The sequence below is a fragment of the Xyrauchen texanus genome, chromosome 41 (assembly GCF_025860055.1).
Source record: "Xyrauchen texanus isolate HMW12.3.18 chromosome 41, RBS_HiC_50CHRs, whole genome shotgun sequence".
NCBI classification, from domain to species: Eukaryota; Metazoa; Chordata; class Actinopteri; order Cypriniformes; family Catostomidae; genus Xyrauchen; species Xyrauchen texanus.
This window is the reverse complement of record NC_068316.1, coordinates 3095335-3121323: the sequence shown is the minus strand read 5'-3', so window position 1 is coordinate 3121323 and position 25989 is coordinate 3095335. Positions and strand designations below refer to the sequence as shown.

Here is a 25989-nt window from a genome sequence, read left to right as displayed (position 1 = left end):
CAGCTGGGATTCGTCCTCCGCCACCCGAATTGAGTCACTACGCCACCACGAGGACTTAGAGAGCATTGGGAATTGGGCGTGCCAAATTGGGAGAAATTATTTAAAAATCAGCAAAAGTGACTCCGGTCAAAAATGACCGACGACCATAGAAGGGTTAAACTTAATGGGCAAAAAAAAAAGCACAATAAAATTATGGCACAATATCATCAATATTAACAAAACACTCAAAAGCATTGCTTTCATTCGTACAATGTTTTATAATAGTACATCATGAACTTTAATTTCTTGTTTCACATATTTCACACACAAATTGAAATGACAAACAAAACAAACGCATCGACAAACCTGTGAGAACAGCAGAAATCCATATTCATCGCAGGGCAGCATGTCATCCACCAGTACCGTAGTCCACGTCCCGTCCTTACACAGCCGCACCTGATACGCTCCCTCTGGACACATAGTTCTGGTGATCATCACGCGCTCAACCAATTCAGGCCGCTCCGCTAACACTGCAAGAGCGCTTAAGAACCTGTGAAACACATCAGATAAGAGAGACAACACAATGAAGGTTTAAATCCTTCATCACTTCCTCTGAAAAACGAATATGCTAATATGATAACTGGCCGCCTCTAAATTAAGCATGCAATGTAATGAGGTCATGTGACAACATAGCGTACAACCCTTTGAAATGTTAATCACTACATAAACCTACTGCATACTGTTTCACATACATTGTTTTTACGCTGTATGCAGTACACAGTATATAGTGTGCAGTATGCAGAACACAGTATATAGTGTGCAGTATGCAGTACACAGTATATAGTGTGCAGTATGCAGAACACAGTATATAGTGTGCAGTATGCAGAACACAGTATATAGTGTGCAGTATGCAGAACACAGTATATAGTGTGCAGTATGCAGAACACAGTATATAGTGTGCAGTATGCAGTACACAGTATATAGTGTGCAGTATGCAGAACACAGTATATAGTGTGCAGTATGCAGTACACAGTATATAGTGTGCAGTATGCAGAACACAGTATATAGTGTGCAGTATGCAGAACACAGTATATAGTGTGCAGTATGCAGTACACAGTATATAGTGTGCAGTATGCAGTACACAGAATATAGTGTGCAGTATGCAGTACACAGAATATAGTGTGCAGTATGCAGAACACAGTATATAGTGTGCAGTATGCAGAACACAGTATATAGTGTGCAGTATGCAGAACACAGTATATAGTGTGCAGTATGCAGTACACAGAAAATAGTGTGCAGTATGCAGTACACAGAATATAGTGTGCAGTATGCAGAACACAGTATATAGTGTGCAGTATGCAGAACACAGTATATAGTGTGCAGTATGCAGAACACAGTATATAGTGTGCAGTATGCAGTACACAGAATATAGTGTGCAGTATGCAGTACACAGAATATAGTGTGCAGTATGCAGAACACAGTATATAGTGTGCAGTATGCAGAACACAGTATATAGTGTGCAATATGCAGTACACAGAATATAGTGTGCAGTATGCAGAACACAGTATATAGTGTGCAGTATGCAGAACACAGTATATAGTGTGCAGTATGCAGTACACAGAATATAGTGTGCAGTATGCAGTACACAGAATATAGTGTGCAGTATGCAGTACACAGTATATAGTGTGCAGTATGCAGAACACAGTATATAGTGTGCAGTATGCAGTACACAGTATATAGTGTGCAGTATGCAGAACACAGTATATAGTGTGCAGTATGCAGTGCTATTATGAGCTATTTCTAGATATAGCTGTATCTAGATGTGGTAATACTATGCTAGTATACCATTCTGAACTCAGCCAGACTCAATTATCTTACCAGCAATTCCCAAGAAGGCCTTGCAGTATGTCCGAGGGGCGGGGCGTCCTAAACACAGACCACTTCACACCGCGATCCTTAAAATTATTGCAGTTAATCTCATGAGGGCGGAGCCACTTTTTGATTCGCTGCTGGACACTGTCGTTCTCAGGAAACCCGACCGAACGCGGTCCAGGAGGAAAACTGTCATCGACAAAGTTCACCGAGTTCTACAACAAACACACAAGAACAGCGTAAAACAACGTGACCGGTGATTCATAGCAGGAGCTCTACATTAGATGCACACACATACATGATACACAGGTTTAAAGGGACGTTCATGCAGACAATGATTAAATCGCTGGAGGTTAGAAATCTTTTTTCATAACACAATAAATAATAAAAGTCCACTAATTTTCTTTATATTTAATACATTGTGTAATTGTGTAACCGGTCCTCCTCTACCTGCTCCGAGTGAGATTCGAACCGGGGTCTCCGGCATGGGAGGCGGGCGTGCTAACAAGGAGGCTAGGTTACAGCGTCAGTTCTAATTGTTTTAACGGTCACGGATTTGTCCAATTTGACACTTTAATGTTCATTAGATATTTTAAAAATGCACGCCGTGACCTCACCATCATAATAACATCTTGTCCTCTTAACATCGGTCATGCATACATATTTTTTTTTGCTAATTGCAAAACCTTTAAACCAAAATAGTAATAGCAGAATGGTATTTTGGGAAAAATATGTGGACCCACTTTATATTAGGTGTTTTTAATGACAATGTTCTAAAATGAAAATAAATGCTATTTATTATCAAAACTAATTAAATACAGGTACTTAAAATGCAAGTACAATGCAACAACAAGTATGTACAAAATTAGTGCATTGTACTTTATATAACGTGGGTCCAATATGTTTAAAATTATGCACACTCACAGGAAATTAAGACACTCTTAGATAAAAAGTTTGCTCAACTTTGTTGCATTGCTAACGGTCTCATTCACTCAGGTCACCTTAAAATCACCAGCATTCACATTCATATAAAGGACTACAGGTCACTATCACTGCAAAACACACTACTGCCCTTTCACATGCTGAAGACATTAGAGAGGCAAAACATGGTAAACTCCAATAAACCACTCCAAGTTTCTGACAGATATTCAACAATGACCTGCAGCAACGATGAACCTTCAAATGTATATTCTCATGGGCAGCACCTGATTCTCCTTTTGCTGTAGGAACGGCACATGCATGCTGGAGAAATAGGGGTCATTTGCACTCTGGGGAGCAGTTTAATTGCTGCCGCAACCGTTTCTAAAAATACGTCTCCCGGGTTGCGAGCGCATACAGTCGCACATCGGAGGTGGTGCTGGGAAGGTGCGTTCAGACACACTGTAGTAGTGTGTTAAAATGCTATAACTCTCATTTAAGTTTGCGTTTGAAATGCGATCATGTTTGCATTTGCACAGAGAGAGCGTGCCGGTGTTTCTGTGATAATAACGTTATTTTAATAAAGCTTAATGTGAAAAAGATTCAGGCAATCCATCATACATTGCTTAGACGGGTCTAAAAAGGTAATCTAGGGTAAAGTGAAATATCCAGAGTATAGTTGGAGGCTTTAGGAGTGTCGTTTCTAAATTAAAGCCTATGTGATTTTATCAAACTAACATTTTACTAATACTTTTTGTACTTTTGAATGTTTAAGGACTGGCCCCATATACTTCCACTGTAAGTTTCTTTCTGCAACCAGGATTTTTGCATGTCTTTAAATAAAACAAGGGGCTGGTCTATCTGTTAATTGAACTTATCTTGTATTGAAGTTAAGCTTAAGCTTTAACTTTACTATCCATCTCAAATGATCGGATCACAAATGGGCAGCTCTAGTCTAAATATAGGTGTAAAATGAGTCCAAAGCATCTTGGAGTCTTGTGATCGGGTCACAATGCAATTGCATGCATTCTGGAAAATATTGATAGTGCAAAATTACTGCTGGATCCGTTGCATCCCAACAAGGATTTTTAAACGTTTTAAACGGAGTGGTGGTGGTGTAGTGGGCTAAAGCACATAACTTGTAATCAGAAGGTTGCTGGTTCAATCCCCACAGCCACCACCATTGTGTCCTTGAGCAAGGCACTTAACTCCAGGTTGCTCCGGGGGGATTGTCCCTGTAATAAGTGCACTGTAAGTCACTTTGGATAAAAGCGTCTGTCAAATGCATAAATGTAAATGTTAAACAAAACAAGGCCAGTAAACGTGCTGGATTACCACTAAAAAGACATGCGAGTCAAGGACTTGTATCTTGCGGTTTCCGCTAATGAAAACCGGCCTGCAATACGTGGAACATTATCAGTGGGCGCACTTCATTCATTCAATCAGTCTCTTACCTCTCTACAAAAGCTGACAATATTTTCCCACAATTCCTTGGCCTCGCCCTCATCCGTGCGTCTGCGTGCCTCCACGTGCATGCTCTCTCTGCGTTTGAGCGGTTTCCCGGTATTGTGCAGACTCAGGTACTGCTCCGGCGTGTGACATGCTGCACAATGCTTCATCCGTCCCTCGTTCAACAGCGTGCAAGCCGGACACGTCCATTGACACGCACTTTTGTTCAGCGCTTTTTCGGCGGATGCCGAAGAAACCGAGGAGGAGGTGGAACTAAAGGCACTCGTGTGGGAGTGCGGTTGTTTCCGCGAACATGACGAACAGTTGGACGGCTCAGAGAAACCATGTAATTTGGACGATCCGCAGGCCGTGCAGTGGCCCGCTCCTGTCGGATTGCGTAACGTACATTTGGAACACGCCCACGAGCTAAAGTCTGGGCTGGACGGTGATGCTGGTGTGAAGCGCACCGATTCGCCCAGCACGTCGATGACATCACCACCCGATCCCGGCCGAGATCCTCGGCATGCATCGCAACGACCCGCAGACGATGAAGGAGGAGCGGTCGGGGCGGAACATCCGGGGCACTTCCAGGAAGGCGGAGACGTGACTGGTTGTGTGGAGTTGTTAGGCTCCTCCTCCAGCATGCTGAGGCGCTTCATTGGGTAAACTTCCGTTGATGGGAGGGGCTTGGGTTTGGTGGGTGGGCAAATTGAAGGGGATGTAGGAGAAGGCGCAGGATTTGGGGGGCGACCAGGGGGCGGGACTTCCCTTCGACTGCGAGGCACAGGATTATTCTGAAGCGATGACAAGGAAGGAGGTAAAAATGGGGCAGGGTTAGTGGGTGGAGACGGGGTTTCGGAAGGTGCCTGGGGTGGCGCATCTTCAGTTAGATCAATGAGTAATGGCGCCGAAGCTCCAGCAGTCTGAGATGTAAACCCTGCCACAAGTGTTCGAACTTCAGGTACAACTAGCGCCTCCGGAGGAATCTTCGGAAGCGAGAGTTTTCGCGGACCACCGCATGCCGAGCACGATAGCGCCACTGGAGTGTTTACCAGTGTACAGCGAGGACACGCCCATTCCAATGACCCCTCCCCACTCACACACACCTCCCCATTGCATTCCGCACTGCGAATTTCCCCATTGGCCACCTGACCTTTGGCTTCAGGACTTGACAAGGGCTCTATGGGAGTGGGCGGGGTCTGTTTAGGTGGAAGGGGTCCGTTGGGGGTAACTGGAGCAGCTCCACAGACGGAACAAGAGCCTAGTCCATGGTTGTTGGTCAGGGTGCAGCGAGGGCAGGACCAGCGAGGTTCCTCAGCACTGCTGAGTCGCAGAATGTGGTTCAGATCCGGCTTCTGCCGAGGAGCCTCACAAATAGAGCAGCGCAAGGAACCGCTGGAGTTAAGAAACGTGCAGCGCCCACATGACCAATCAGAATTCCTCACGACTGTGGCCATCGAACCAGGAGAATGAGAGTGAGAGTGACTGAAAAAGAAGGACATAACACAATTAGTTGTAGCTGAATTAAGTTGAATTCACCTCAAAAAAATTCAGGTTGTGAAATTCAAGTTTTTATTATTCAAATGGTGGATTTGAGGTCGTGAAATTCAGGTGGCAAGATTCGTAAGGAATGTAAGGACGAGCAAACGAGCATCGATGTAATCCATCATTCATTTGGACAATCGCAAAATGATGGAAACAGCTCGTCATTTTAAATGCATTAATGAATATATACAGTATATTATACATATATAGCAGTAAATACGGAGTGGTGGTGGTGTAGTGGTCTAAAGCACATAACTGGTAATCATGTAATCAGAAGGTCACTGGTTTGAGCCCCACAGCCACCACCATTGTGTCCTTGAGTAAGGCACTTAACTCCAGGTTGCTCTGGGGGGATTGTCCCTGTAATAAGTGCACCGTAAGTCTCTTTGGATAAAAGCATCTGCCAAATGCATAAATGTAAATATAGCCTACATTTTTAATAATGTGCAAACCATCTTTGCTCCTTGGTAATTCACATTGAACGAATCTACTGAAAAGGGAATTAAAATGATTCACGTGCACGCACGCATACATGCCCAGATGCCCATAACACCGGCCAATCTCAGCTGAACGTAAACAACACTCGTCTGTGATGATCGCGTCTGTATACAGTATATGTAAGAGTTTCTTTCAACTCATGAAGAACACCAGAAAAGCTAAAGCATCCGAGGAGGTGTTTATGATTAATGTTTACATTGTAGAGTGGCGGTGTGAATAAATTCTGTGCTTCATAATCTTATGTGTATTTTATTGACCAACATTAGTATTTTCACATATAAAATAAACTGTAAATTGACATTATAGTGCTTTTTATTATTATTATTTTAATTATAATGTGTTACAATCGTGCCATATGAACTTATATACATGAATGATCATGTATCCTGTATTTGATACATGCACAGATAACTGAAACAGAGCGGTACATCTCTGTTCTCCCCTTCGTCGCTGCTTGACTTGGGTGAAATGAAGCCGTGTCACCTGAAAGATAAAACTTCAATGAAAGAAAAATCAATGGTTGGCTTTGGGAAGTAAACAGCAGTATCACTTTTTCAAGATGTATAAATAGAACTAACATTTTGCTGGCTTTTGTGGCATCCCACAGTGCAGCACACTGTCTGACAGTAATGGAAGTTTGGTCACAAAGGCAGCGTGATCATACAGTGATGTCACATGTGGTCAATATGCTCATGCGTTACTGTGAATTGTTTATTTTTTGGTATATGCACGAATCGAGTGAATAGAAAATTAATATAATAATCCCTGATGTTACGCAATCCCCCCGCACGCGGTAGTGACGTCACTCTGCTTACATTTAATATATAAGTTACCGTCTATAAATGTAATTAATGTTAACATTATACATCTTTTCAAAGGTCTAAGGGTTCAACATTGATATCTGATCTCTGTTTCACAATAGCAATCCTCCAGAAACAGCAATTATTTGTGTCAGGAATAAAAATGAAAACATGCAATATCAAAACGGGACTTTTATTATGAAAACATGCGATGTCAAAACGGGACTTTTATTATGAAAACATGCGATATCAAAACGGGACTTTTATTATGAAAACATGCAATATCAAAACGGGACTTTTATTATGAAAACGTGCGATATCAAACTGGGACTTTTATTATGAAAACATGCGATATAAAAACGGGACTTTTATTATGAAACCATGCAATATTAAAACGGGACTTTTATTATGAAAACATGCGATGTCAAAACGGGACTTTTATTATGAAAACATGCGATATAAAAACGGGACTTTTATTATGAAAACATGCAATATTAAAACGGGACTTTTATTATGAAAACATGCGATATCAAAACGGGACTTTTATTATGAAAACACGATCGCCAGATGAATCCAGTTCAACACACTTGGGTCAATCGTCCATGACAAGCGTTCATTAAAAACATCCAATCGCACTTTTTGTCCATAAAGTGATAAATGTGAGAAATATTGATATATTCTCCATTGTTTACATGAGATCGCGCCTTCATCATCGTTCTTCAACAAACTGCAATCTGAGCAGCATTCATGTTATAAAACTGTTTATGATCTGATATATTAGAGTCTCATAAACAAAACCAGCCCGTCTCCAGCCCGGCGTAGTTTTATTCATAATAGTCGAGCAGTGCCGTCAGATTTAGTGTCGTCTTGAGAGGCGGAGCTTAATTTGACTCTGAACACTTCCAGAGATTTTACAGAGATTAAAGCTGCAGGAACTCATTTATTATTAAATCATCTTCAGATTAGAAACGAAACTTCTTTAGACTCGTGACTTTGAGCACATTGTATTTCTGGGTTGTCTTGACACTTTTATTATAGTTTTTTTTAGATGATAAAAACATGTTCAGCACAAAATATTTCCATTACTATAAACTTCAGCTTCTCTAACTTTAATAAATAACAACATATATTAATTCTGAAACTTGTGAAGTAAAGCCCAAACTGTCTCTTTCAAAAGATACTACAACTGTGTCCAAACTCCAACGGGTCCCGTAAATACAACCATTTAACTTCAGGTGTGTCATTTTCATGGTTTGTGCTCAAAAAGGGGGCGTTCATCAACAGGTTAAAGCAAATGTGAGGAAGAATAGGACTGACATTTAAGGTTAAATGACTCGTGAAATGATCACTTTTGATCTTTCATGCATGCATTATATGCTAAACAAAAGAAATTACAATGGAAAGTCTGATTTTAGTAAGGGGTGCAAATGCACATATTACAGAATACTTCTCTAAATTATACAGATGGAGCCCAGATTTGGATTATCATGAAGATAACGTGGTCTGCCTGAAAAAGACACTGTCAAATCATCAGTAGTCTACATATGTAATACAGTTCAAGTCAGAAGTTGACGAACATCTTCAAATACATTAAAACTCAATGTCTATTTGGAGACCCATTTGCAACATCTCAAGACATCAGGAAGTTAAAGCTCGGTCGCAATGATCTCAAGCATACCTCCAAAGTTGTGGCAAAATGTTTTAAGGACATCAAAGTCAAGGTGTTGGAGTGGGCATCACAAAGCCTGACCTCAATCCGATAGATCATTTGTGTGCAGAACTGAGCATGTGCGAGCAAGGAGGCCGACAAGCCTGACTCAGTTACACCAGTTCTGTCTGGAGGAATGGGACAAAATTACAGCAACTTATTGTGAGAAGCTTGTGGAAGGATCCCCAAAACATTTGTCCCACGTTAAACAATTTAAAGGCAATGTTGAGAGAATGAGGGAGGAATGTGACAGGGCGGAGGGCGGGGCTTATCAGGCCGAGAGAGATAAAGGCCGACAGTGGTGCGACAGAGAGAGAACGTTTACGGGCAGCTGACCGTCTTATGTGTGTGTGTGTTTCTTTTGGTTTTAGTTATTTTAGTAAAAATATGAATTATATTGTCAGAATTACAAGTGCATGTAAACTTCTGACCCACTGGGAATGTGATGAAAGAAATTAAAGCTGAAATAAATAATTCTCTCTACTGTTATTCTGATGTTTCACATTCTTAAAATAAAGTAGTGATCCGAACTGACCCAAGACAGGGAAGGTTTTCTACGATTAAATGTCAGGAATTGTCAATTTAACGGTCGGCCTTCGTAGGACAAACGGAAACGGAGAGTAACATGGTTGCTATGACAACACGCCACTCTTTAACAAGCGCCTCGAGTGAGAAGGGAACAAAGTCCCTTTATAATAATGTAAAGAGAAAAGAAAGTAGGTTTTACAGGTGTACATTTAGTCTAATACTTTAATTATATATGAATATAATTATATATATTATATACTCAACACCCATCTACTGGGGTACTACTTGGAAATTAACATTACTTGCATTTGAACATCACATTTACAGGCAAAACGGCGTAATGTTTTTTTTAGACATTTCTGTTAAAGCAAAGAATTGTGGGTTGTGAGTGCCCATGAAGGATATACCTCATGCAATTAGCATTTTAGCATGATTACTCAAGGATAAGGTGTTGGAGTGATGCTGCTGTCTAGATTTGATCAAAAACTACTTTTTTCAAATAGTGATGGTGCTGTTTACATCAGTAATAGTGACACCTGAACTTCACGACCTCAAATCCACCACTTGAAAAATAAAAACTAGAATTTCACAACCTTTTTTTGAGCTGAATTCACACAAAATATTTTCAAACATTTAAAACTGACAGCAACATTTTTTATATCAAATTACACCAAGTATTTTTTTTAAAGCATGAATTTAGAGGCTTATTCAAATTCAGTTTCTGGTGATATAAGAAATGACGCTTATAGTTATCTATATACATACTGGCTAAGACTATTAACCAAACATTACTTGGCCATTATGAAATAATCGTCATCATATGATAACTGCTCTCTTGTTAGAGTTTTTTTTATACTAATATCGGTTATCGGATGATATCGGTTAGGCAATTAATCAAACAAAATTTGGCCATTACTTCACCAATTAACAAAAATTTGACAGATATCATTATTGGCTAATTGATCAAAAAACATCTGACCATTATGAAATGGTCGATTTACCAAAAAGTTACTACTATCGGTTTTGTTGTTGATATCGGTTAGGCGATTGATCAAGCAACATTTGCCCATCATGAGATTATTGTAATCAGTAGATTGTGCTCACTTGATCAAAACTATTGTATATACATATTGACTAGCCCAATTAACCAAATGTTATTTGGCCATTATGAAACAATCATTAATGGCCGATAATGGCTCCCTTGATCAATTAACAAAAACTTTCTTAATAATGGTTATCGTTTGATATTGGTTAGGCGATTAATCAAATAACATTTGCCCATTATGAGATGGTCAATTAATTTTTTTTTGTTGCTAATATCGGATTTTGGTTGATATCGGTTAGGCGATTAATCAGACAACATTTGCCCATTATGAGATGGTCGATTAATTAATTTTTTGCTAATATCGGTTTTTGGTTGATATCGGTTAGGCGATTAATCAGACAACATTTGCCCATTATGAGATGGTCGATTAATGTATTTTTTGCTAATATCGGTTTTTGGTTGATATCGGTTAGGCGATTAATCAGACAACATTTGCCCATTATGAGATGGTCGATTAATTAATTTTTTTGCTAATATCGGTTGTTGGTTGACATCGGTTAGGCGATTAATCAAACTACATTTGCCCATTATGAGATGGTCGATTAATTTATTTTTTTGCTAATATCGGTTTTTGGTTGATATCGGTTAGGCGATTAATCAGACAACATTTGCCCATTATGAGATGGTCGATTAATTTATTTTTTTGCTAATATCGGTTTTTGGTTGATAACGGTTAGGCGATTAATCAGACAACATTTGCCCATTATGAGATGGTCGATTTACAAAAATGTTGCTAATATCGGTTTTTGGTTGATATCGGTTAGGTGATTAATCAAACAATATTTGTCCATTATGAGATGGTCAAATTACAAAAATGTTACTATATCGGCTTTTTACTAATATTGGTTGATATCGGATAGGCGATTAATCGTACACCATTTGGCCATTATTAGATGGACGATTTACAAAAATGTTACCAATATACATAAACACCGGCCATCTTGTTCTTTAGATAACACACTGAAAAGTCTGTATTAGTCGCCACAGCTATAAGACACATACAGATCAATGGTGAATCAATGAAAATGTTTCACAAGAACAGGCAAACAAGATATTTGGCAAACAAGAGCACACTTTCAAACCTCTGTTTCATGTCCTATTGGTCTTTGGGTCAGTTTGCTGTAAGCATGCAGAGACATTTGGCCGATGTCATGAAAATATATCACACACACGCAGCAAGACATTTATACTGAGTCACAGTCATTAGCACTGCTCAAACAGAACTGGCCATCATCCCATTCCACTGTGTGTGTGTGTGAATGACTGACTCAGTAGTGACACTAGCCATCGGCAAAGAATAAAAGTGTGAGTATTTGAATGTACTTGGTGTGCATTTGAAATCTGCATTTTGCATGTGTGAAAAAAAGTGTGTGCACATAAAAATGTGTTATCGGGTGTGTTCATTGACCTATTAAAATAGCTGGAAAGCAGGGAATTATGGGCAGAAATGGTTTGTGTTTGTGTGCGATACAACAATATTACAACAGCATATTGTTTTTGGCTTCAGGCTGCCAAAACTTACAAGGAGAATGTGCACAAGGTCTTGACTAGAACAATATTACTCAACTGCGGGGTCCCGATACAAATTGGGCACAGAGTCACAGACAGACGGGTGAAAAACAATGATAAATGCGAATAATAAGATGCAAAATAAGCTGACTTGTCAACTGTTAAAAGCCAGAAAAGGCTTCATATTGTTTGTATTGTTCATCTGTCACTTGACAGGTGCAAACATGGACAGGTTATGCACAGGGCTGGACTGGCAATCTGGCATACCGGACATTTTCCCAATGGGCCGACGTACTTTGGGGCTGATCATGGGCGGACTGGCCAGCAGGAGAACCGAGTGGGCCGATGGTGCGTCTGCGAAACGTGCCAAATGGGCCATGATAAGCAAAAATGAGCCGCAGCGTTATGCAGAACGGAGCACAAACCGGCGCCCCGATATGCAGAAAAGGACAGCGAACCAACTTTTGGATCTCACCCACCCCCACCACTTTTGGGCCAGTTCCCAAGTGAAATCCCATGCCGATTTCTCTTCCCAGTCCAGCCCTGGTTATGCAACATGCCCTCATCCTGAAAAACCATGCCACATTATATACGGGTTGCAAAAATGGTTTGTGCCAACCACAATATGCCTATAGACTGCTGAGAGCATGATAACATCAAAATTCAAGAGACCTTTAGAATCCAAACACTCAAACTATAAAAATGTTAATAGATGAATCATAAAATTGTATGATATTAAGAACATTTTTGTTTCATTTTGCATGATAAAGAATTCTGGTACTATGGTGCCACTCGATGTCCGATGTAAAACCTGCGTACTGATGCAAAACCCGATCCACTGGTCTAGCATTTAGACTTGAGCTAAAGACAGTTCTGCATCTATGAATAATACAGACATTTGCACAGTAGTTTAAGACCCTAACCCAGATCCTATATGCTTCAGTGATACTGCAATCTTTTCTACATACCCCCCAGTCAGACTAAGAGAGAACCTATTGCCCACCTTAAAGTCAAGATGAAAATGCCCCCCAAACGATCACATCCTAGTACTGGCCCTTAATGTAACAAGTTGCACATACAGTGTAACGGCACAGACATTTGAAGTAAACTATCACCCACTGAGTACTAAAGTTGTTTACACTACAGTAATGGAAGAACATGCGTTAAGTATGTATAGCGGGACCATGCACTTGTAATGCCTTGGCCAAGCATTTGTATGTGCATACATAAAGTGTTGCTTCATATATCAGAGAGAGAGAGAGAGAGAGAGACAGTCTGTGTGCATTAGTGACTGAGAAACAGGGAGAGCTTATTTTGAATTGTGATTGGCTAAGGTGATAGGAGCTTGTTGCTATGGGAATAAATCCTTAGTAAAGCCACAGAGAGGACATCAGCTCACTTTTCTACCACTGATAAAACACTCAGAGAACATCATGATAAAGATCAAACACAAACACACTCTCACTGGAACTGTAATACTGGACTCATGAAATACAAGACACACTCGGACACCCTACAGCCATTGCAAATTATTTAAAGAGGTCATGTCATGAAGAATAACAATGTTCTTCTATTGTACTATTACAGCTTAACTTTCACATGTCAAAACTTCCTTCCCAGAGAAAAAAAATACAAATGACTGAAACTAAGCTGCAAAAACATCTGCATTTGCGCAATGTGATATATTGTGCAACGGACCCCTTCACATTTCCGGGTTTGGATCGTGGAAGTACAGTAGGGTAACCTTCAACAGTGGTGAATGGAAGACCCCAGCGAATATTAGTTAGCCGTTCCCATTTACCTCAACAGCAAAAGACAAAATCCACTATTACGTTTCCACGACTTTCCAAAAGAGGAAAGAAATAGAGAGAGATAAATTACGACAAATACCAAATTTACTGTCACTCCCTCAACAGCAGAATTTTTAATCCCATTAAAATGAATGCAATGAATGCCAGGGTAATATATAACTAGCGGTCGATTGATATGGGTGTTTATTGGCTGATGCCGATATCCAGAGAGCAGGGTGACCGATAGGCCGATATAATACCAATATGTCTCACAATTAAGGGGAAGGAGGTATTGCCCCAAGTGAAGGAGTTCAAGTACCTCGGGGTCTTGTTCACGAGTGAGGGGACAATGGAGCGGGAGGTTGGCCGGAGAATCGGGGCGGTATTGCACTCGCTCTATCGCACCATTGTCACAAAAAAAAAGAGCTCAGCCGGAAGGCAAACCTCTCGATCTACCAGTAAATTTTTGTTCCTACCCTCACCTATGATCATGAAGGCTGGGTCATGACCGAAAGAACTAGGTCGCGAGTACAAGCGGCCGAAATGGGCTTCCTCAGAAGGGTGACGGGCTTCTCCCTTAGAGATAGGGTGAGGAGCTCAGTCATCCGTGAGGAGCTCGGAGTAGAGCCGCTGCTCCTTTGCGTCGAAAGGAGTCAGTTGAGGTGGTTTGGGCATCTGGTAAGGATGCCCCCTGGCCGCCTCCCTAGGGATGTGTTTCAGGCACGTCCAGCTGGGAGGAGGCCTCGTGGAAGACCCAGGATTAGGTGGAGAGATTACATCTCCACACTGGCCTGGGAATGCCTCGGGGTCCCCAGTCAGAGCTGGTTAATGTGGCTCGGGATAGGGAAGTTGGGGCCCCCTGCTGGAGCAGCTGCCCCCGCGACCCGACTACGGATAAGCGGTTGAAGATGGATGGATGGATGGATGGACTCAATTAACCACAAAACTTTGTAAAAAATAATCTTTTAAAATTTTTATTTGGTAGATAGCACTTTAAGGAAACTCTGGATTTTCGAGAGGTTCGTGAATTACATCTGTTTAAACAAGATATCTGTATATTTGCAAATGGTTTATCATTAGACAAGACAGTTAAAAGTGACCGGGAACTGTTGAGGAGAGGCTGATAGAATAAGTGCTTTAGAGGTAAATAAATGAGCACTCCACAGGACGCTGGATCTGCTGAAGATTTGTGAGGTTGATTACATCCGTTTAAATGAAACGTGCATATTTGCAGACGGTATATGATATTAGTTTTATTGATATTTTACTTTTTATCATTAGAAAAGACAGTTAAAGCTAAAGGTTACAGGAACTGTTGAGGAGAGAGAGAGAAACTGAAACAGGCGAGCACTTTAACATTATGAGCCCAAACACGTCTGATGTGCGGACAGTTTAAATGACACTGTGTTGCACACCGCTCTATAATTGCAGTGACACGATGGCACATAACAAAAAAAGGACTGTGAATGCTTGTTTACATGTTACAGACACCACATGCAAGCAGGCGATTCTCAAGCGCCCCGTGTCCTTAAGAAACAAATCGGCAAAACTGGAAAATGTATCAGTCGATGCGATAATTAAAAAATTCGAATATTGGCCGATTTTTTGGCCTCTGCGATATATTGGTCGACCTCTAAATGTAACTCTAAAGAATACACACACACTGGCGGCCAAACGTTTGTAATAATGTTCAGATTTTGCTCTTATGGAAAGAAATTGGTACTTTTATTCACCAAAGTGGCAACTGATCACAATGTGCAGTCAGGACATTAATAATGCGGAAAATTACTATTACAATTTGAAAAAATTCTTAAACTTCTTCAAAGAGTTCTTAACAAAAAAATCCTCCACGTGCAGCAATGACAGCTTTACAGATCCTTGTTATTCTAGCGGTCAGTTTGTCCAGATACTCAGGTGACCTTTCACCCCACACTTCCTGTAGCAATTGACCTTGAAAATATATATATATATATATATATATTCAATATATATATATATATTATATTATATTATACAATATATATATATATATATATATTATATATATATACAGTGAGGAAAATAAGTATTTGAACACCCTGCTATTTTGCAAGTTCTCCCACTTAGAAATCATGGAGGGTCTGAAATTGTCATCGTAGGTGCATGTCCACTGTGAAAGACATAATCTAAAAAAAAATCCAGAAATCACAATGTATGATTTTTTAACTATTTATTTGTATGATACAGCTGCAAATAAGTATTTGAACACCTGAGAAAATCAATGTTAATATTTGGTACAGTAGCCTTTGTTTGCAATTACAGAGGTCAAGCGTTTCCTGTAGTTTTTCACCAGGTTTGCACACACTGCAGGAGGGATTTTGGCCCACTCCTCCACACAGATCTTCTCTAGATCAGTCAGGTTTCTGGGCTGTCAGCTGAGAAACAGGAGTTTGAGCTCCCTCCAAAGATTCTCTATTGGGTTTAGGTCTGGAGACTGGCTAGGCCACGCCAGAACCTTGATATGCTTCTTACAGAGCCACTCCTTGGTTATCCTGGCTGTGTGCTTGGTCATTGTCATGTTGGAAGACCCAGCCTTGACCAATCTTCAATGCTCTAACTGAGGGAAGGAGGTTGTTCCCCAAAATCTGCATAATACATGGCCCGGTCATCCTCTCCTTAATACAGTGCAGTCACCCTGTCCCATGTGCAGAAAAACACCCCCAAAGCATGATGCTACCACCCCCATGCTTCACAGTAGGGATGGTGTTCTTGGGATGGTACTCATCATTCTTCTACCTCCAAACACGGTTAGTGGAATTATGACCAAAAAGTTCTATTTTGGTCTCATCTGACCACATGACTTTCTCCCATGACTCCTCTGGATCATCCAAATGGTCATTGGCAAACTTAAGACGGGCCTTGACATGTGCTGGTTTAAGCAGGGGAACCTTCCGTGCCATGCATGATTTCAAACCATGGCGTCTTAGTGTATTACCAACAGTAACCTTGGAAGCGGTGGTCCCAGCTCTTTTCAGGTCATTGACCAGCTCCTCCCGTGTAGTTCTGGGCTGATTTCTCACCTTTCTTAGGATCATTGAGACCCCACGAGGTGAGATCTTGCATGGAGCCCCAGTCGAGGGAGATTGACAGTCATGTTTAGCTTCTTCCATTTTCTAATGATTGCTCCAACAGTGGACCTTTTTTCACCAAGCTGCTTGGCAATTTCCCGTAGCCCTTTCCAGCCTTGTGGAGGTGTACAATTTTGTCTCTAGTGTCTTTGGACAGCTCTTTGGTCTTGGCCATGTTAGTAGTTGGATTCTTACTGATTGTATGGGGTGGACAGGTGTCTTTATGCAGCTAACGACCTCAAACAGGTGCATCTAATTTAGGATAATAAATGGAGTGGAGGTGGACATTTTAAAGGCAGACTAACAGGTCTTTGAGGGTCAGAATTCTAGCTGATAGACAGGTGTTCAAATACTTATTTGCAGCTGTATCATACAAATAAATAGTTTAAAAATTATACATTGTGATTTCTGGATTTTTTTTTTAGATTATGTCTCTCACAGTGGACATGCACCTACGATGACAATTTCAGACCCTCCATGATTTCTAAGTGGGAGAACTTGCAAAATAGCAGGGTGTTCAAATACTTATTTTCCTCACTGTATATATATATATATATATATATATATTATACAATATATATATATATATATATATATATATATATATATATATATATATATATATATTATATATTTATATATATATATATATATATATATACACACACACACACACACACCAATCAGCCACAACATTATAACCACCTGCCTAATATTGTGTAGGTCCCCTCGTGCTGCCAAATCAGTGCCAACCCGCATCTCATAACAGCATTCAGAGATGATATTCTTCTCAGCACAATTGTACAGAGCGGTTATCTGAGTTATCATAGACTGTTGTGTGTGAAAATCCCATGAGATCAGCAGTTACAGAAATACTCAAAACAGCCCATCTGGCATCAACAATCAAGCCATGCTCCAAATCACTGAGATGACATTTTGTTCCCCATTCTGATGGTTGATATGAACATTTGATTGATTTTATGCACTGCACTGCTGCCACACGATTGGCTGATTAGATAAGGGTGATTGTTTTGAGTATTTCTGTAACTGCTGATCTCTTGGCATTTCCATGAAAATAAAAATGAATTTGTTTTAGCAGTAAGAATAATGAATGTGTGTCTTGTATTATGTATTCAAGCCGAGAGCTTGTAACTTCTGAAGTGCTCTTCACTGAACGTACTGTACACAGCCGACCCATCGATTCTGTCTGCTGCGGTGTCAGTTGTTAAAAAGGTTGATGACAGGCTGTTTGTTTTACTCCTGGAACTTTTGGAAATGAACAGCCGCGTACAACAGACGGTGCGGCAAAAATGACATATCTCCAAGCCTGACAGCTGTACCGCTGCTTTAGTTGAATCTTATGCTTGATGGATGGACTAAAGTGCACGTATTCTACACTTTCATAGCATTTTAATCTTTAATCTATCCCTGATGGCCACTTATTAGTTAGTCAAGAACTTCTTGCACCTAAAACTTTATTTAAATGTGATTTATCCACCGTGCACGTGGGCTATTTTTCACTTTGGGTGTTGCTGTAGTTAAGAGGTCCATGCGTGTCAGCTAAACTTATTGTGAGTTTGTTTCTTTAGCGATTTGCAGCAAATAAATGACACAAAGAAAAAAGTTTGGTCTCTCCTACAACGTGCATCTGCTGTGTTTCGCATGTTCCCTTTGCTAACCTAGCGCTGTTTAGGTGGAGTAAAGTTTACAAAAGTGGCTTGAACAGCCAGATGCATTTACACATGACCAAGAGCGAGAGGTGGTTTAAGAGATCAGATTTAATACCAGTCTGAAAAGGCATTTACAATTGGTCTATTCGTGATCGAATAGCAATACGATCAGCAAAAATGCATGAAGAGACCAAGTGTAAATACGGCCTTAGATAAGATATTATCTTAGACAGAATATTCATAGATAAAAACATTTTTTGACGATGTATTACAAATCTTGGGGAAAACCATGGTTGCTGTTGGAAGTGGTATTAGGGAGACCAGCAGGGGGTGCTCACCCTACGTTCTGTGTGGGTCCTAATGCCCCAGTATAGTGACGGGACACTATACTGTAAAAAGGCACCGTCCTTCGAATGAGATGTTAAACTGAGGTCCTGACTCTCTGTGGTCATTAAAAATCCCAGCTGGCCAAATTCCCCCCATTGGCCCCCATCTATCATGGCCTCATATTAATCTCCATCCCTGAATTGGCTATATCACTCTACTCTCTCCTCTCCACCAATAGCTGGTGGGCGTTCTGGCGCACTATGGCTGCCGTCGCATCATCATCCCTATGCTCTAGAAAAGCACTATATAAATGTAAGGAATTATTATTATTATTATTATTATTATTATAATAAATCTCCCGATGCGATTTCGACAATCATAGGCAGACGATGATTGACAATATCGATAAATGGCAAAACCGTGGATCTGGGAAGTCGCCAGATATATTAAAGTGTGGAATTTTCCCCCACCACCCGCCAAATGCGTCAAAGCCGAATCCAGCTCCTTATTCGCAAGCTCCTCGTCCAAATGCAGGTACTTCATGAGCGGGTAAGTTTGCTCCTCTACCTGCATCAGTGGTGGGTGACCTTTAAGACGTTCGCGCTTCACATGCATTGTGAACGCAACTGCAGGTTCGCTCATATATATCTTTGTATTAAAGAAACAAAGACGAAAGCGATTCAATTATAAAATAATATAAGACTCACAACTGATGTTTCCTATTCGTTTAAAAGTCAGTCTTAATTATAAGACATTTATAATTGTCTTTAGTTCTTCATTTTTAGGCTATTAGTAATCTCCCACCTGTGTCGTAGACCAATACAAAATCAATAAAACACAAATATTCAACGACCCTCGACAGGGTTGACCATATATTATTACCCAATATTACCAATATTGCAATATTTTTTAAAGGGGTTATCAATTCAAGTCAAAAGAGTTTGGAACAACATGAGGGTGATTGCATGATGACAGAATTATTTTTTGGGTGAACTATACCTTTAAATTCACATCAACACTTCAGTGGTTCTTTTACAGAGTAATAAGTGCTAATGTAATTTCTCAACATGCATGTTTTTAAAGGTCTGTGCATGGAGTGCCCCCTGGCACAGAGTGTTTAAAAGGAAAATCCTCTAGTAAAAGATGCCTACAGTCAAAGTGTCTGCAATGCCATCTGCTTCGTTCTGACCATCTGCTAACAGCACACATTCATAATCTGTCCAAGATGTTTGAGCTAAACACTGTACCGACAGACACTTCATGAAACATGATCTTGCAAATCAAACAGCACCAACAACCTTGTGCAGGTATTTATGGATCTGATTCCATTTCTACACTACATCAAATCACCCAAAAAATGAACTTTCTGTAATCATTTACTCAACCTCAGGTTGTTTCAAACCCATTTGTCTTTCTTTCTTCCGTGGAACACAAAATGAGATGTTTTGCACCAAGTTCATGCTGTTTTTTGCATACAATGAAAAGCAAACAGTGACCAGGAACTGCCAAGCACTATTAAAGTATCATAAAATTAGTCCATATGACTTGTGAGTTTAAAGGGACAGTTCACCAAAAAAAAAATTAATTCTCTCATTATTTACTCACCCTCATGCCATCCCAGATGTGTATGACTTTCTTTCTTCTGCAGAACGCAAATTAAGATTTTTACAAGAATATCTCAGCTCTGTAGATCCATACAATGCAAGTGAATGGTGACCAGACCTTTCAAGCTCCAAATGGCACATAAAGGCAGCATAAAATGAATCCATACAACTCCAGGGGTTTAATCCGTGTCTTTAGAAGTGATAGGATAGGTGTGAATGAGAAACAGATCAGCATTTAAGTCCTTTTTTTACTATAAATCTCCACTTTCACTTTCAGATTTGAAAGCGAAACTAAACAGGCACCACATGTGGCTTTCAGATGTAAAAGTGAAAGTGGAGATTTGAGTAAAAAGTGGACTTAAATTATGATCTGTTTCTCACCCACACCTATACTAATGCATATAAAGACATGGATTAAACCACTGGAGTCACTTTTAGGCTACCTTTATGTGCTTTTCGGGAACTACAAAAGTCTGGTCACCATTCACTTGCATTCTATGGATCTACAGAGCTGATATATTCTTAAAAAAAACCTTAGTTTGTGTTCTGCTGAAGAAAGTCGTACACATCTGGGATGGCATGAGGGCGAGTAAATGATGAGAATTTTTATTTTTGAGTGAACTGTTCCTTTAAATCTAAATTTGTGAGGAACAGACCCAAATTTTAGTTGTTATTCACTGAAAAATGTCCCTTTCACCACAGCTCTGAAATCTCACTCGCACTTCTCGTGCAAGCACGTTACCTGCGTTCTCTGTGAGGAATGGGCTGCTGTTGTTGTTGGCGCGTGATGAAAGTGGTTCCCCACACCGGACTGCTGTGGCTGGTTCTGAGCCAACCCATTGGAGCGGCCGGCGGAAACGGAGCGGTACCAAACCCGTGATCTGATTCTCTGTCCGTGGTCAAAGACGAGGCCGAACTCCCCATAGCCAAAACAAGCAACACCCACACAGCGTCCCTTTCTCAGTTTAGTGGATCAAACATTTCATCAAGTCTGTCACACATTTGTTTCCAGTTTTAGAGGGTGACCGACAGGAAGTCTGTTTGATTGACAGCGTTCACACACGCATACTGTGTGCAATGAAGTCTGTTTGCTAAAGATGCCCGGGTGCCGATTCCCAAAGGTCTCCGAGGGCCACGGGCCCTTCAGCTCAACTTCACACCTGTCTGCCTGTGCTTCAGGTGACGTTTAACCTGCCGTAATCTCACCTGAGAGAGTGGATGACACTACAGGGGCAGTAAAATGCATTGCTGAACCGCTAGAGACAAAAACAGTCAGTTTACAAGTTTAAAAGCTGGATGTTAATGCAGTCTACTCTCCACAATAGTGATGCATCATGTCGTTTGTTTAAATGCATGCATGGAAGTCACAGCACAGACTCTCTAATCATGTTCACGGCCTGTCTCTTTTTCTGTGGGTCATCTTTCCGCAGCTGTCTTACGATGAGTCACATTTCATCCAGGCTGCAGAAGCAAATGTGCCTTTCATCAGACAACAACCACCACCGTCCAATCTGTGTGTCTCCATGCATGCAAGTCTGTTAGTGCATGTAAATGCATCTAATTGTGCATGCATAACTGTCGGAGAAAGTCAGAAAGTGCTTCAATGAGAGGGACAAATTTGTACAAATTTATAAATAATCAAGGCTACAATTTCAGTTGCCACAACTATCTAAATGTGAAGTGTCATCATGCATCAAAATTGACTATTTAATGGTTTATTTTTGTCAGAATTTTATCATTTTAACTAGCCAAAGACTCAGTGTATAAATTATTCCAATTGTACTTATTTATGCCTCTAAGAGGGCCGATGTGAAATTGGCCATTTTGGCAACTAGTCCTGATTTACTGATGTATAATTTGCTCGTTTCGGATGTGCGGCCGGCTTAAAGAACACGGCATGCAGTTGCTTTACACAAAATAAGTTTTTCAAATGCAAGTTATATTTATTGAACATAAATAGGAAGATAAGATTCATGATTTTGGTCACAATCGTGCAGGACATTTGGACATTTTTTAGAGATTCTAACTAGTAAAAATGTCTAATTAAAACTAAGCGGTATGCGTTTGGGACACTCCAATATACATATTCTGACCAATACCAATAATTAACGTGCAATATAATTGCAAAAAATACAAAATACAAAAAAAATGCATTAGCACTTAATTCAATCAGGCACTGAAATTCTATTTTTAATAAATAAAAATGTAAGTCCTATGTAAAAAAAATTTTTTTTTTTTTTTAAAATAGCACCTAATCTGCTTTCAATATTGGCCAAATCAGACAATATATATTGGCCAATACCAGTATATTGTCTATATCAATTAAATGTATAGTTATGTAGTCAATAGAAGCCAATAAGATGTCCTTAAATGAACACAAAGCTGCGACTGTGCATGCATGCATGTGTCTCCAGAGCTAATCTAAAGTGGACTCAAATAGTACACGGAAGGTGTTTTCTGTGGTTGTGACCCAGTGCAGGTGTTCAGTGGGTCAGATTGCAGGTGCTGCAGTCATTCTCTCATCTGAAGCTCGTGCAGATGTTCATAACGTGATAGCATTGGCTCATTGCGTCTTCACAGGCACGAGAGTATCAAGTTTGACACTCAGATCGTGACTATGAATATTTAACGGCACACAGAGAAAGGCTCCGGTGAGGTGCAGTGGTCTTGGGCCCGGTGAGGACGAGAGCGCTCCGGTCCCGCCGTTCAATCCCGGAGTGATGTGCGTTTTAATACCGGTCCCGGGTTAAAAGCCTCCGGATGTCTCCTGATGATGAAACACTCCCGTCCGGATGCTGTGCGCCGGTGTTTTTCTTCGGTCACTCATAATTCCTCTGGACCGGATGATGCTGCGCTCCGGTGAAGATCAGTCCGCATAAACACAGACAGCTGCAACTACAGCTGTGCTGGCGTGCATCTCTTCCCGGGGCTCGCGAGGGAACGTGCATGCGTCAAAAATGCGCAGATGTGCACGCATACGTCGCAGTTATTTTTTTTTAATCGGTTCTTCTTCAGCCTGTTTCTCTCTCCGGATTATGGAGACTCAGCAGCGCGCATGCGCAGATTCAATTCTCAGCCTCTGCCTGGAGAACTCTAATAACGCCCTCAAAACGTAACTTGTCCGGGCCCCAAACTAAAAGAAACCATTATATACCGTATATAGCTATTTTATAGCCAGTTTTGGTTTTTTATACAAAAAAAAAAAAAAAAAAAAAAAGTGTCATCATTTAGTCACCCTCATGTTGTCCCAAACCTGTATGGCTTTCATTCCTCCATGGAACACGATTAGGAAGTTGAGGCTATCATTTTGCCTAACAGTCACAATTCACTTTAATTGCATTGTTTTTTCCCCCCAGCACATTATAAAAGTGAATGGTGACTGAAGACCCGTCATGGCGAAGATCTTCTTTCATTGCTCAGAGCCAAATTTAAGTTCGAAACAGCTGAGCAATGCTATGCCGTTTGCAAACATTTAGACACCTGCCACACCGGTGTGAGCATTTAAATATGAGGACACTCAATGTAAAACAAACTAATCTGACATTAAAGTGTTATCAATGATTTCATGCCTCATTCTATGAGTAGAAATCACATGAGGTCAGTAAAAGAAGCCGTTTTAACCATTTGATGAAGATTTAAAGTAATATATATGCAGTAGATAATGTTTATTTTGTCTTGTTTACATTCTATATTCATGATGCTAATGCGCTAACACTCTATACGCGGCCATAATACAGTATGCACCGAACTACGAACTACGTTTTCATGTTATTGCATCAAGATCTACCATGTACAATAAAGGCTATACATTATCACAATGGAAGAATGGTTTCAAGTAATGCATTTGACCGTTCGGGCGTACATTAGCATGAGCATTTTCGGAACACAAGCGCATGTTCAGCACACACACATAAGCCTCCTGTCAATCAAACAGGGCACAGCTGTTCATAGATCACTAGCAAATTATAAAATACAACTTTCTAATAGGTGACACAGGCCTGCCTGTCACAAATATTGCCGGTTATTTTTTACGTTATTGATGTTTTAATCGGTCTGCTTGTCCGGTCGGGCAAAAAGTCCACTTGTCCCGGACAAGGATGCAACATGAGCCAGACATGTTCTTGACAGGCTATTAATGTAAATACTGTACACGCTGAATGACAATAAAATGAACCTTGAGCCTCATTTGTACGATTTTAGAGACCTTTCAATTAATTATAGACATTTTTCAAGTACGTTTGTGTGTCCGTCGGTGTCTATGCAATCATGAGATACACGTTCTTGATTGTTGTGCCAAGTTTCGCCGTTTTTTCGGCGTCTCATGTGGAAGTGCTGCGTTTTTTTTTTAGACTCTTTGTCAACGTAAAAGGAAACGCAACCTTTAAAATGCGTCTCACTCTTTTATTTGTTGCACTGTCTCTTTTAGGACAAGATCGTCATCGTCGGTGCTTGGCACACATCCAAAATTCGAATGCACATTTTAGCACTTGAATGTGTATTTTTATCAAATTTCTCATTTGCGCACCCCACTTGACTTCCACATTGTGATTTATTTACATTTACATTTATGCATTTGGAAGACACTTTTATCCAAAGCGACTTACAGTGCCCTTATTACAGGGACAATCCCCCCGGAGCAACCTGGAGTTAAGTGTCTTACTCAAGGACACAATGGTGGTGGCTGTGAGGTTTTATCCATCAGGAATAAATAAGATGGATAAAGAAATGCGTAAATAAGAGGGCTTGGTGACATCAGCTGAAAAATAAGTCATTTATGGGGCTTTTCCACCGCACGGTACAACTCAACTCTGCTCTCTTTTTGGGGGGGTTTTCCGCTGTGGATAGTTCCTGGTACCTGATACTTTTTTTAGTACCTCCTCGGTCGAGGTCCCAAGTGAGCCGAGCAGATACTAAATGTGATGTCAAAATCCTGCAGATCACTGATTGGTCAGAGAGAATCGTCACTACCAGCGTCACTGGATTAGCGACACGCGGCATCAACCTGCTAGTTTTAAAGTTAGCAACAGCGATAGCTCATTTGTTCACGTGACTTTCAAATTGTGAAAAGAAACGGCTGTGCGCAAAACCACATCGTGGTCAATAAACGAGGTGCAGATGTTACTCTCGTTAGCGACGAACGAAACAAAAAGTCTCTCAGGACGTGTCTCCGCTATTTCCCTCACACGGCTCCACCGGACCTCCCAACAGTGAAGGGAACAGTAAAATAAAGTTAAAAGTGACTACAGAGCCATCAATGAAAAGTGGAAGTGGTTCGACCAAATGGACGCTATCGAGACCGGCGAGCAATGGGACGGAGGGTGTTGTTGGGGTCCCCGATGGAGGATGGTACGTTTTGTTACTCCACTTGAAAGCTTCACTTTATTTAGTTGAGCAGCTTCTGGAAGCTTCTAAAGCAGGGGTCACCAACCTTTTTGATACTGAGAGCTACTTCATGGGTACTGAGTCATACGAAGGGCTACCAGTTTGATACACTCTTCTGAAATAACAAATTTGCTTAGTTTGCCTTATACATTATTAATAATGTGAAGACTCTGATCACGATTATGATTTCTCACAATA

The 25989-nt window shown here is 40.5% G+C and overlaps 1 protein-coding gene across 1 annotated transcript in view; it reads right to left on the bottom strand.

Moving 5' to 3' along the window:
- LOC127634200 (calpain-15-like) overlaps window positions 1–21830 on the bottom strand; it is a 33152-nt gene extending 11322 nt beyond the window's left edge. The window contains 4 exon segments of the mRNA XM_052113649.1: window positions 346–529; window positions 1858–2066; window positions 4224–5703; window positions 21152–21830. Of these exon segments, the coding sequence (XP_051969609.1) occupies window positions 346–529; window positions 1858–2066; window positions 4224–5703; window positions 21152–21333 (2055 nt within the window). The 5' untranslated portion in view covers window positions 21334–21830.
- Between the last annotated feature and the right edge of the window lie 4159 nt (window positions 21831–25989).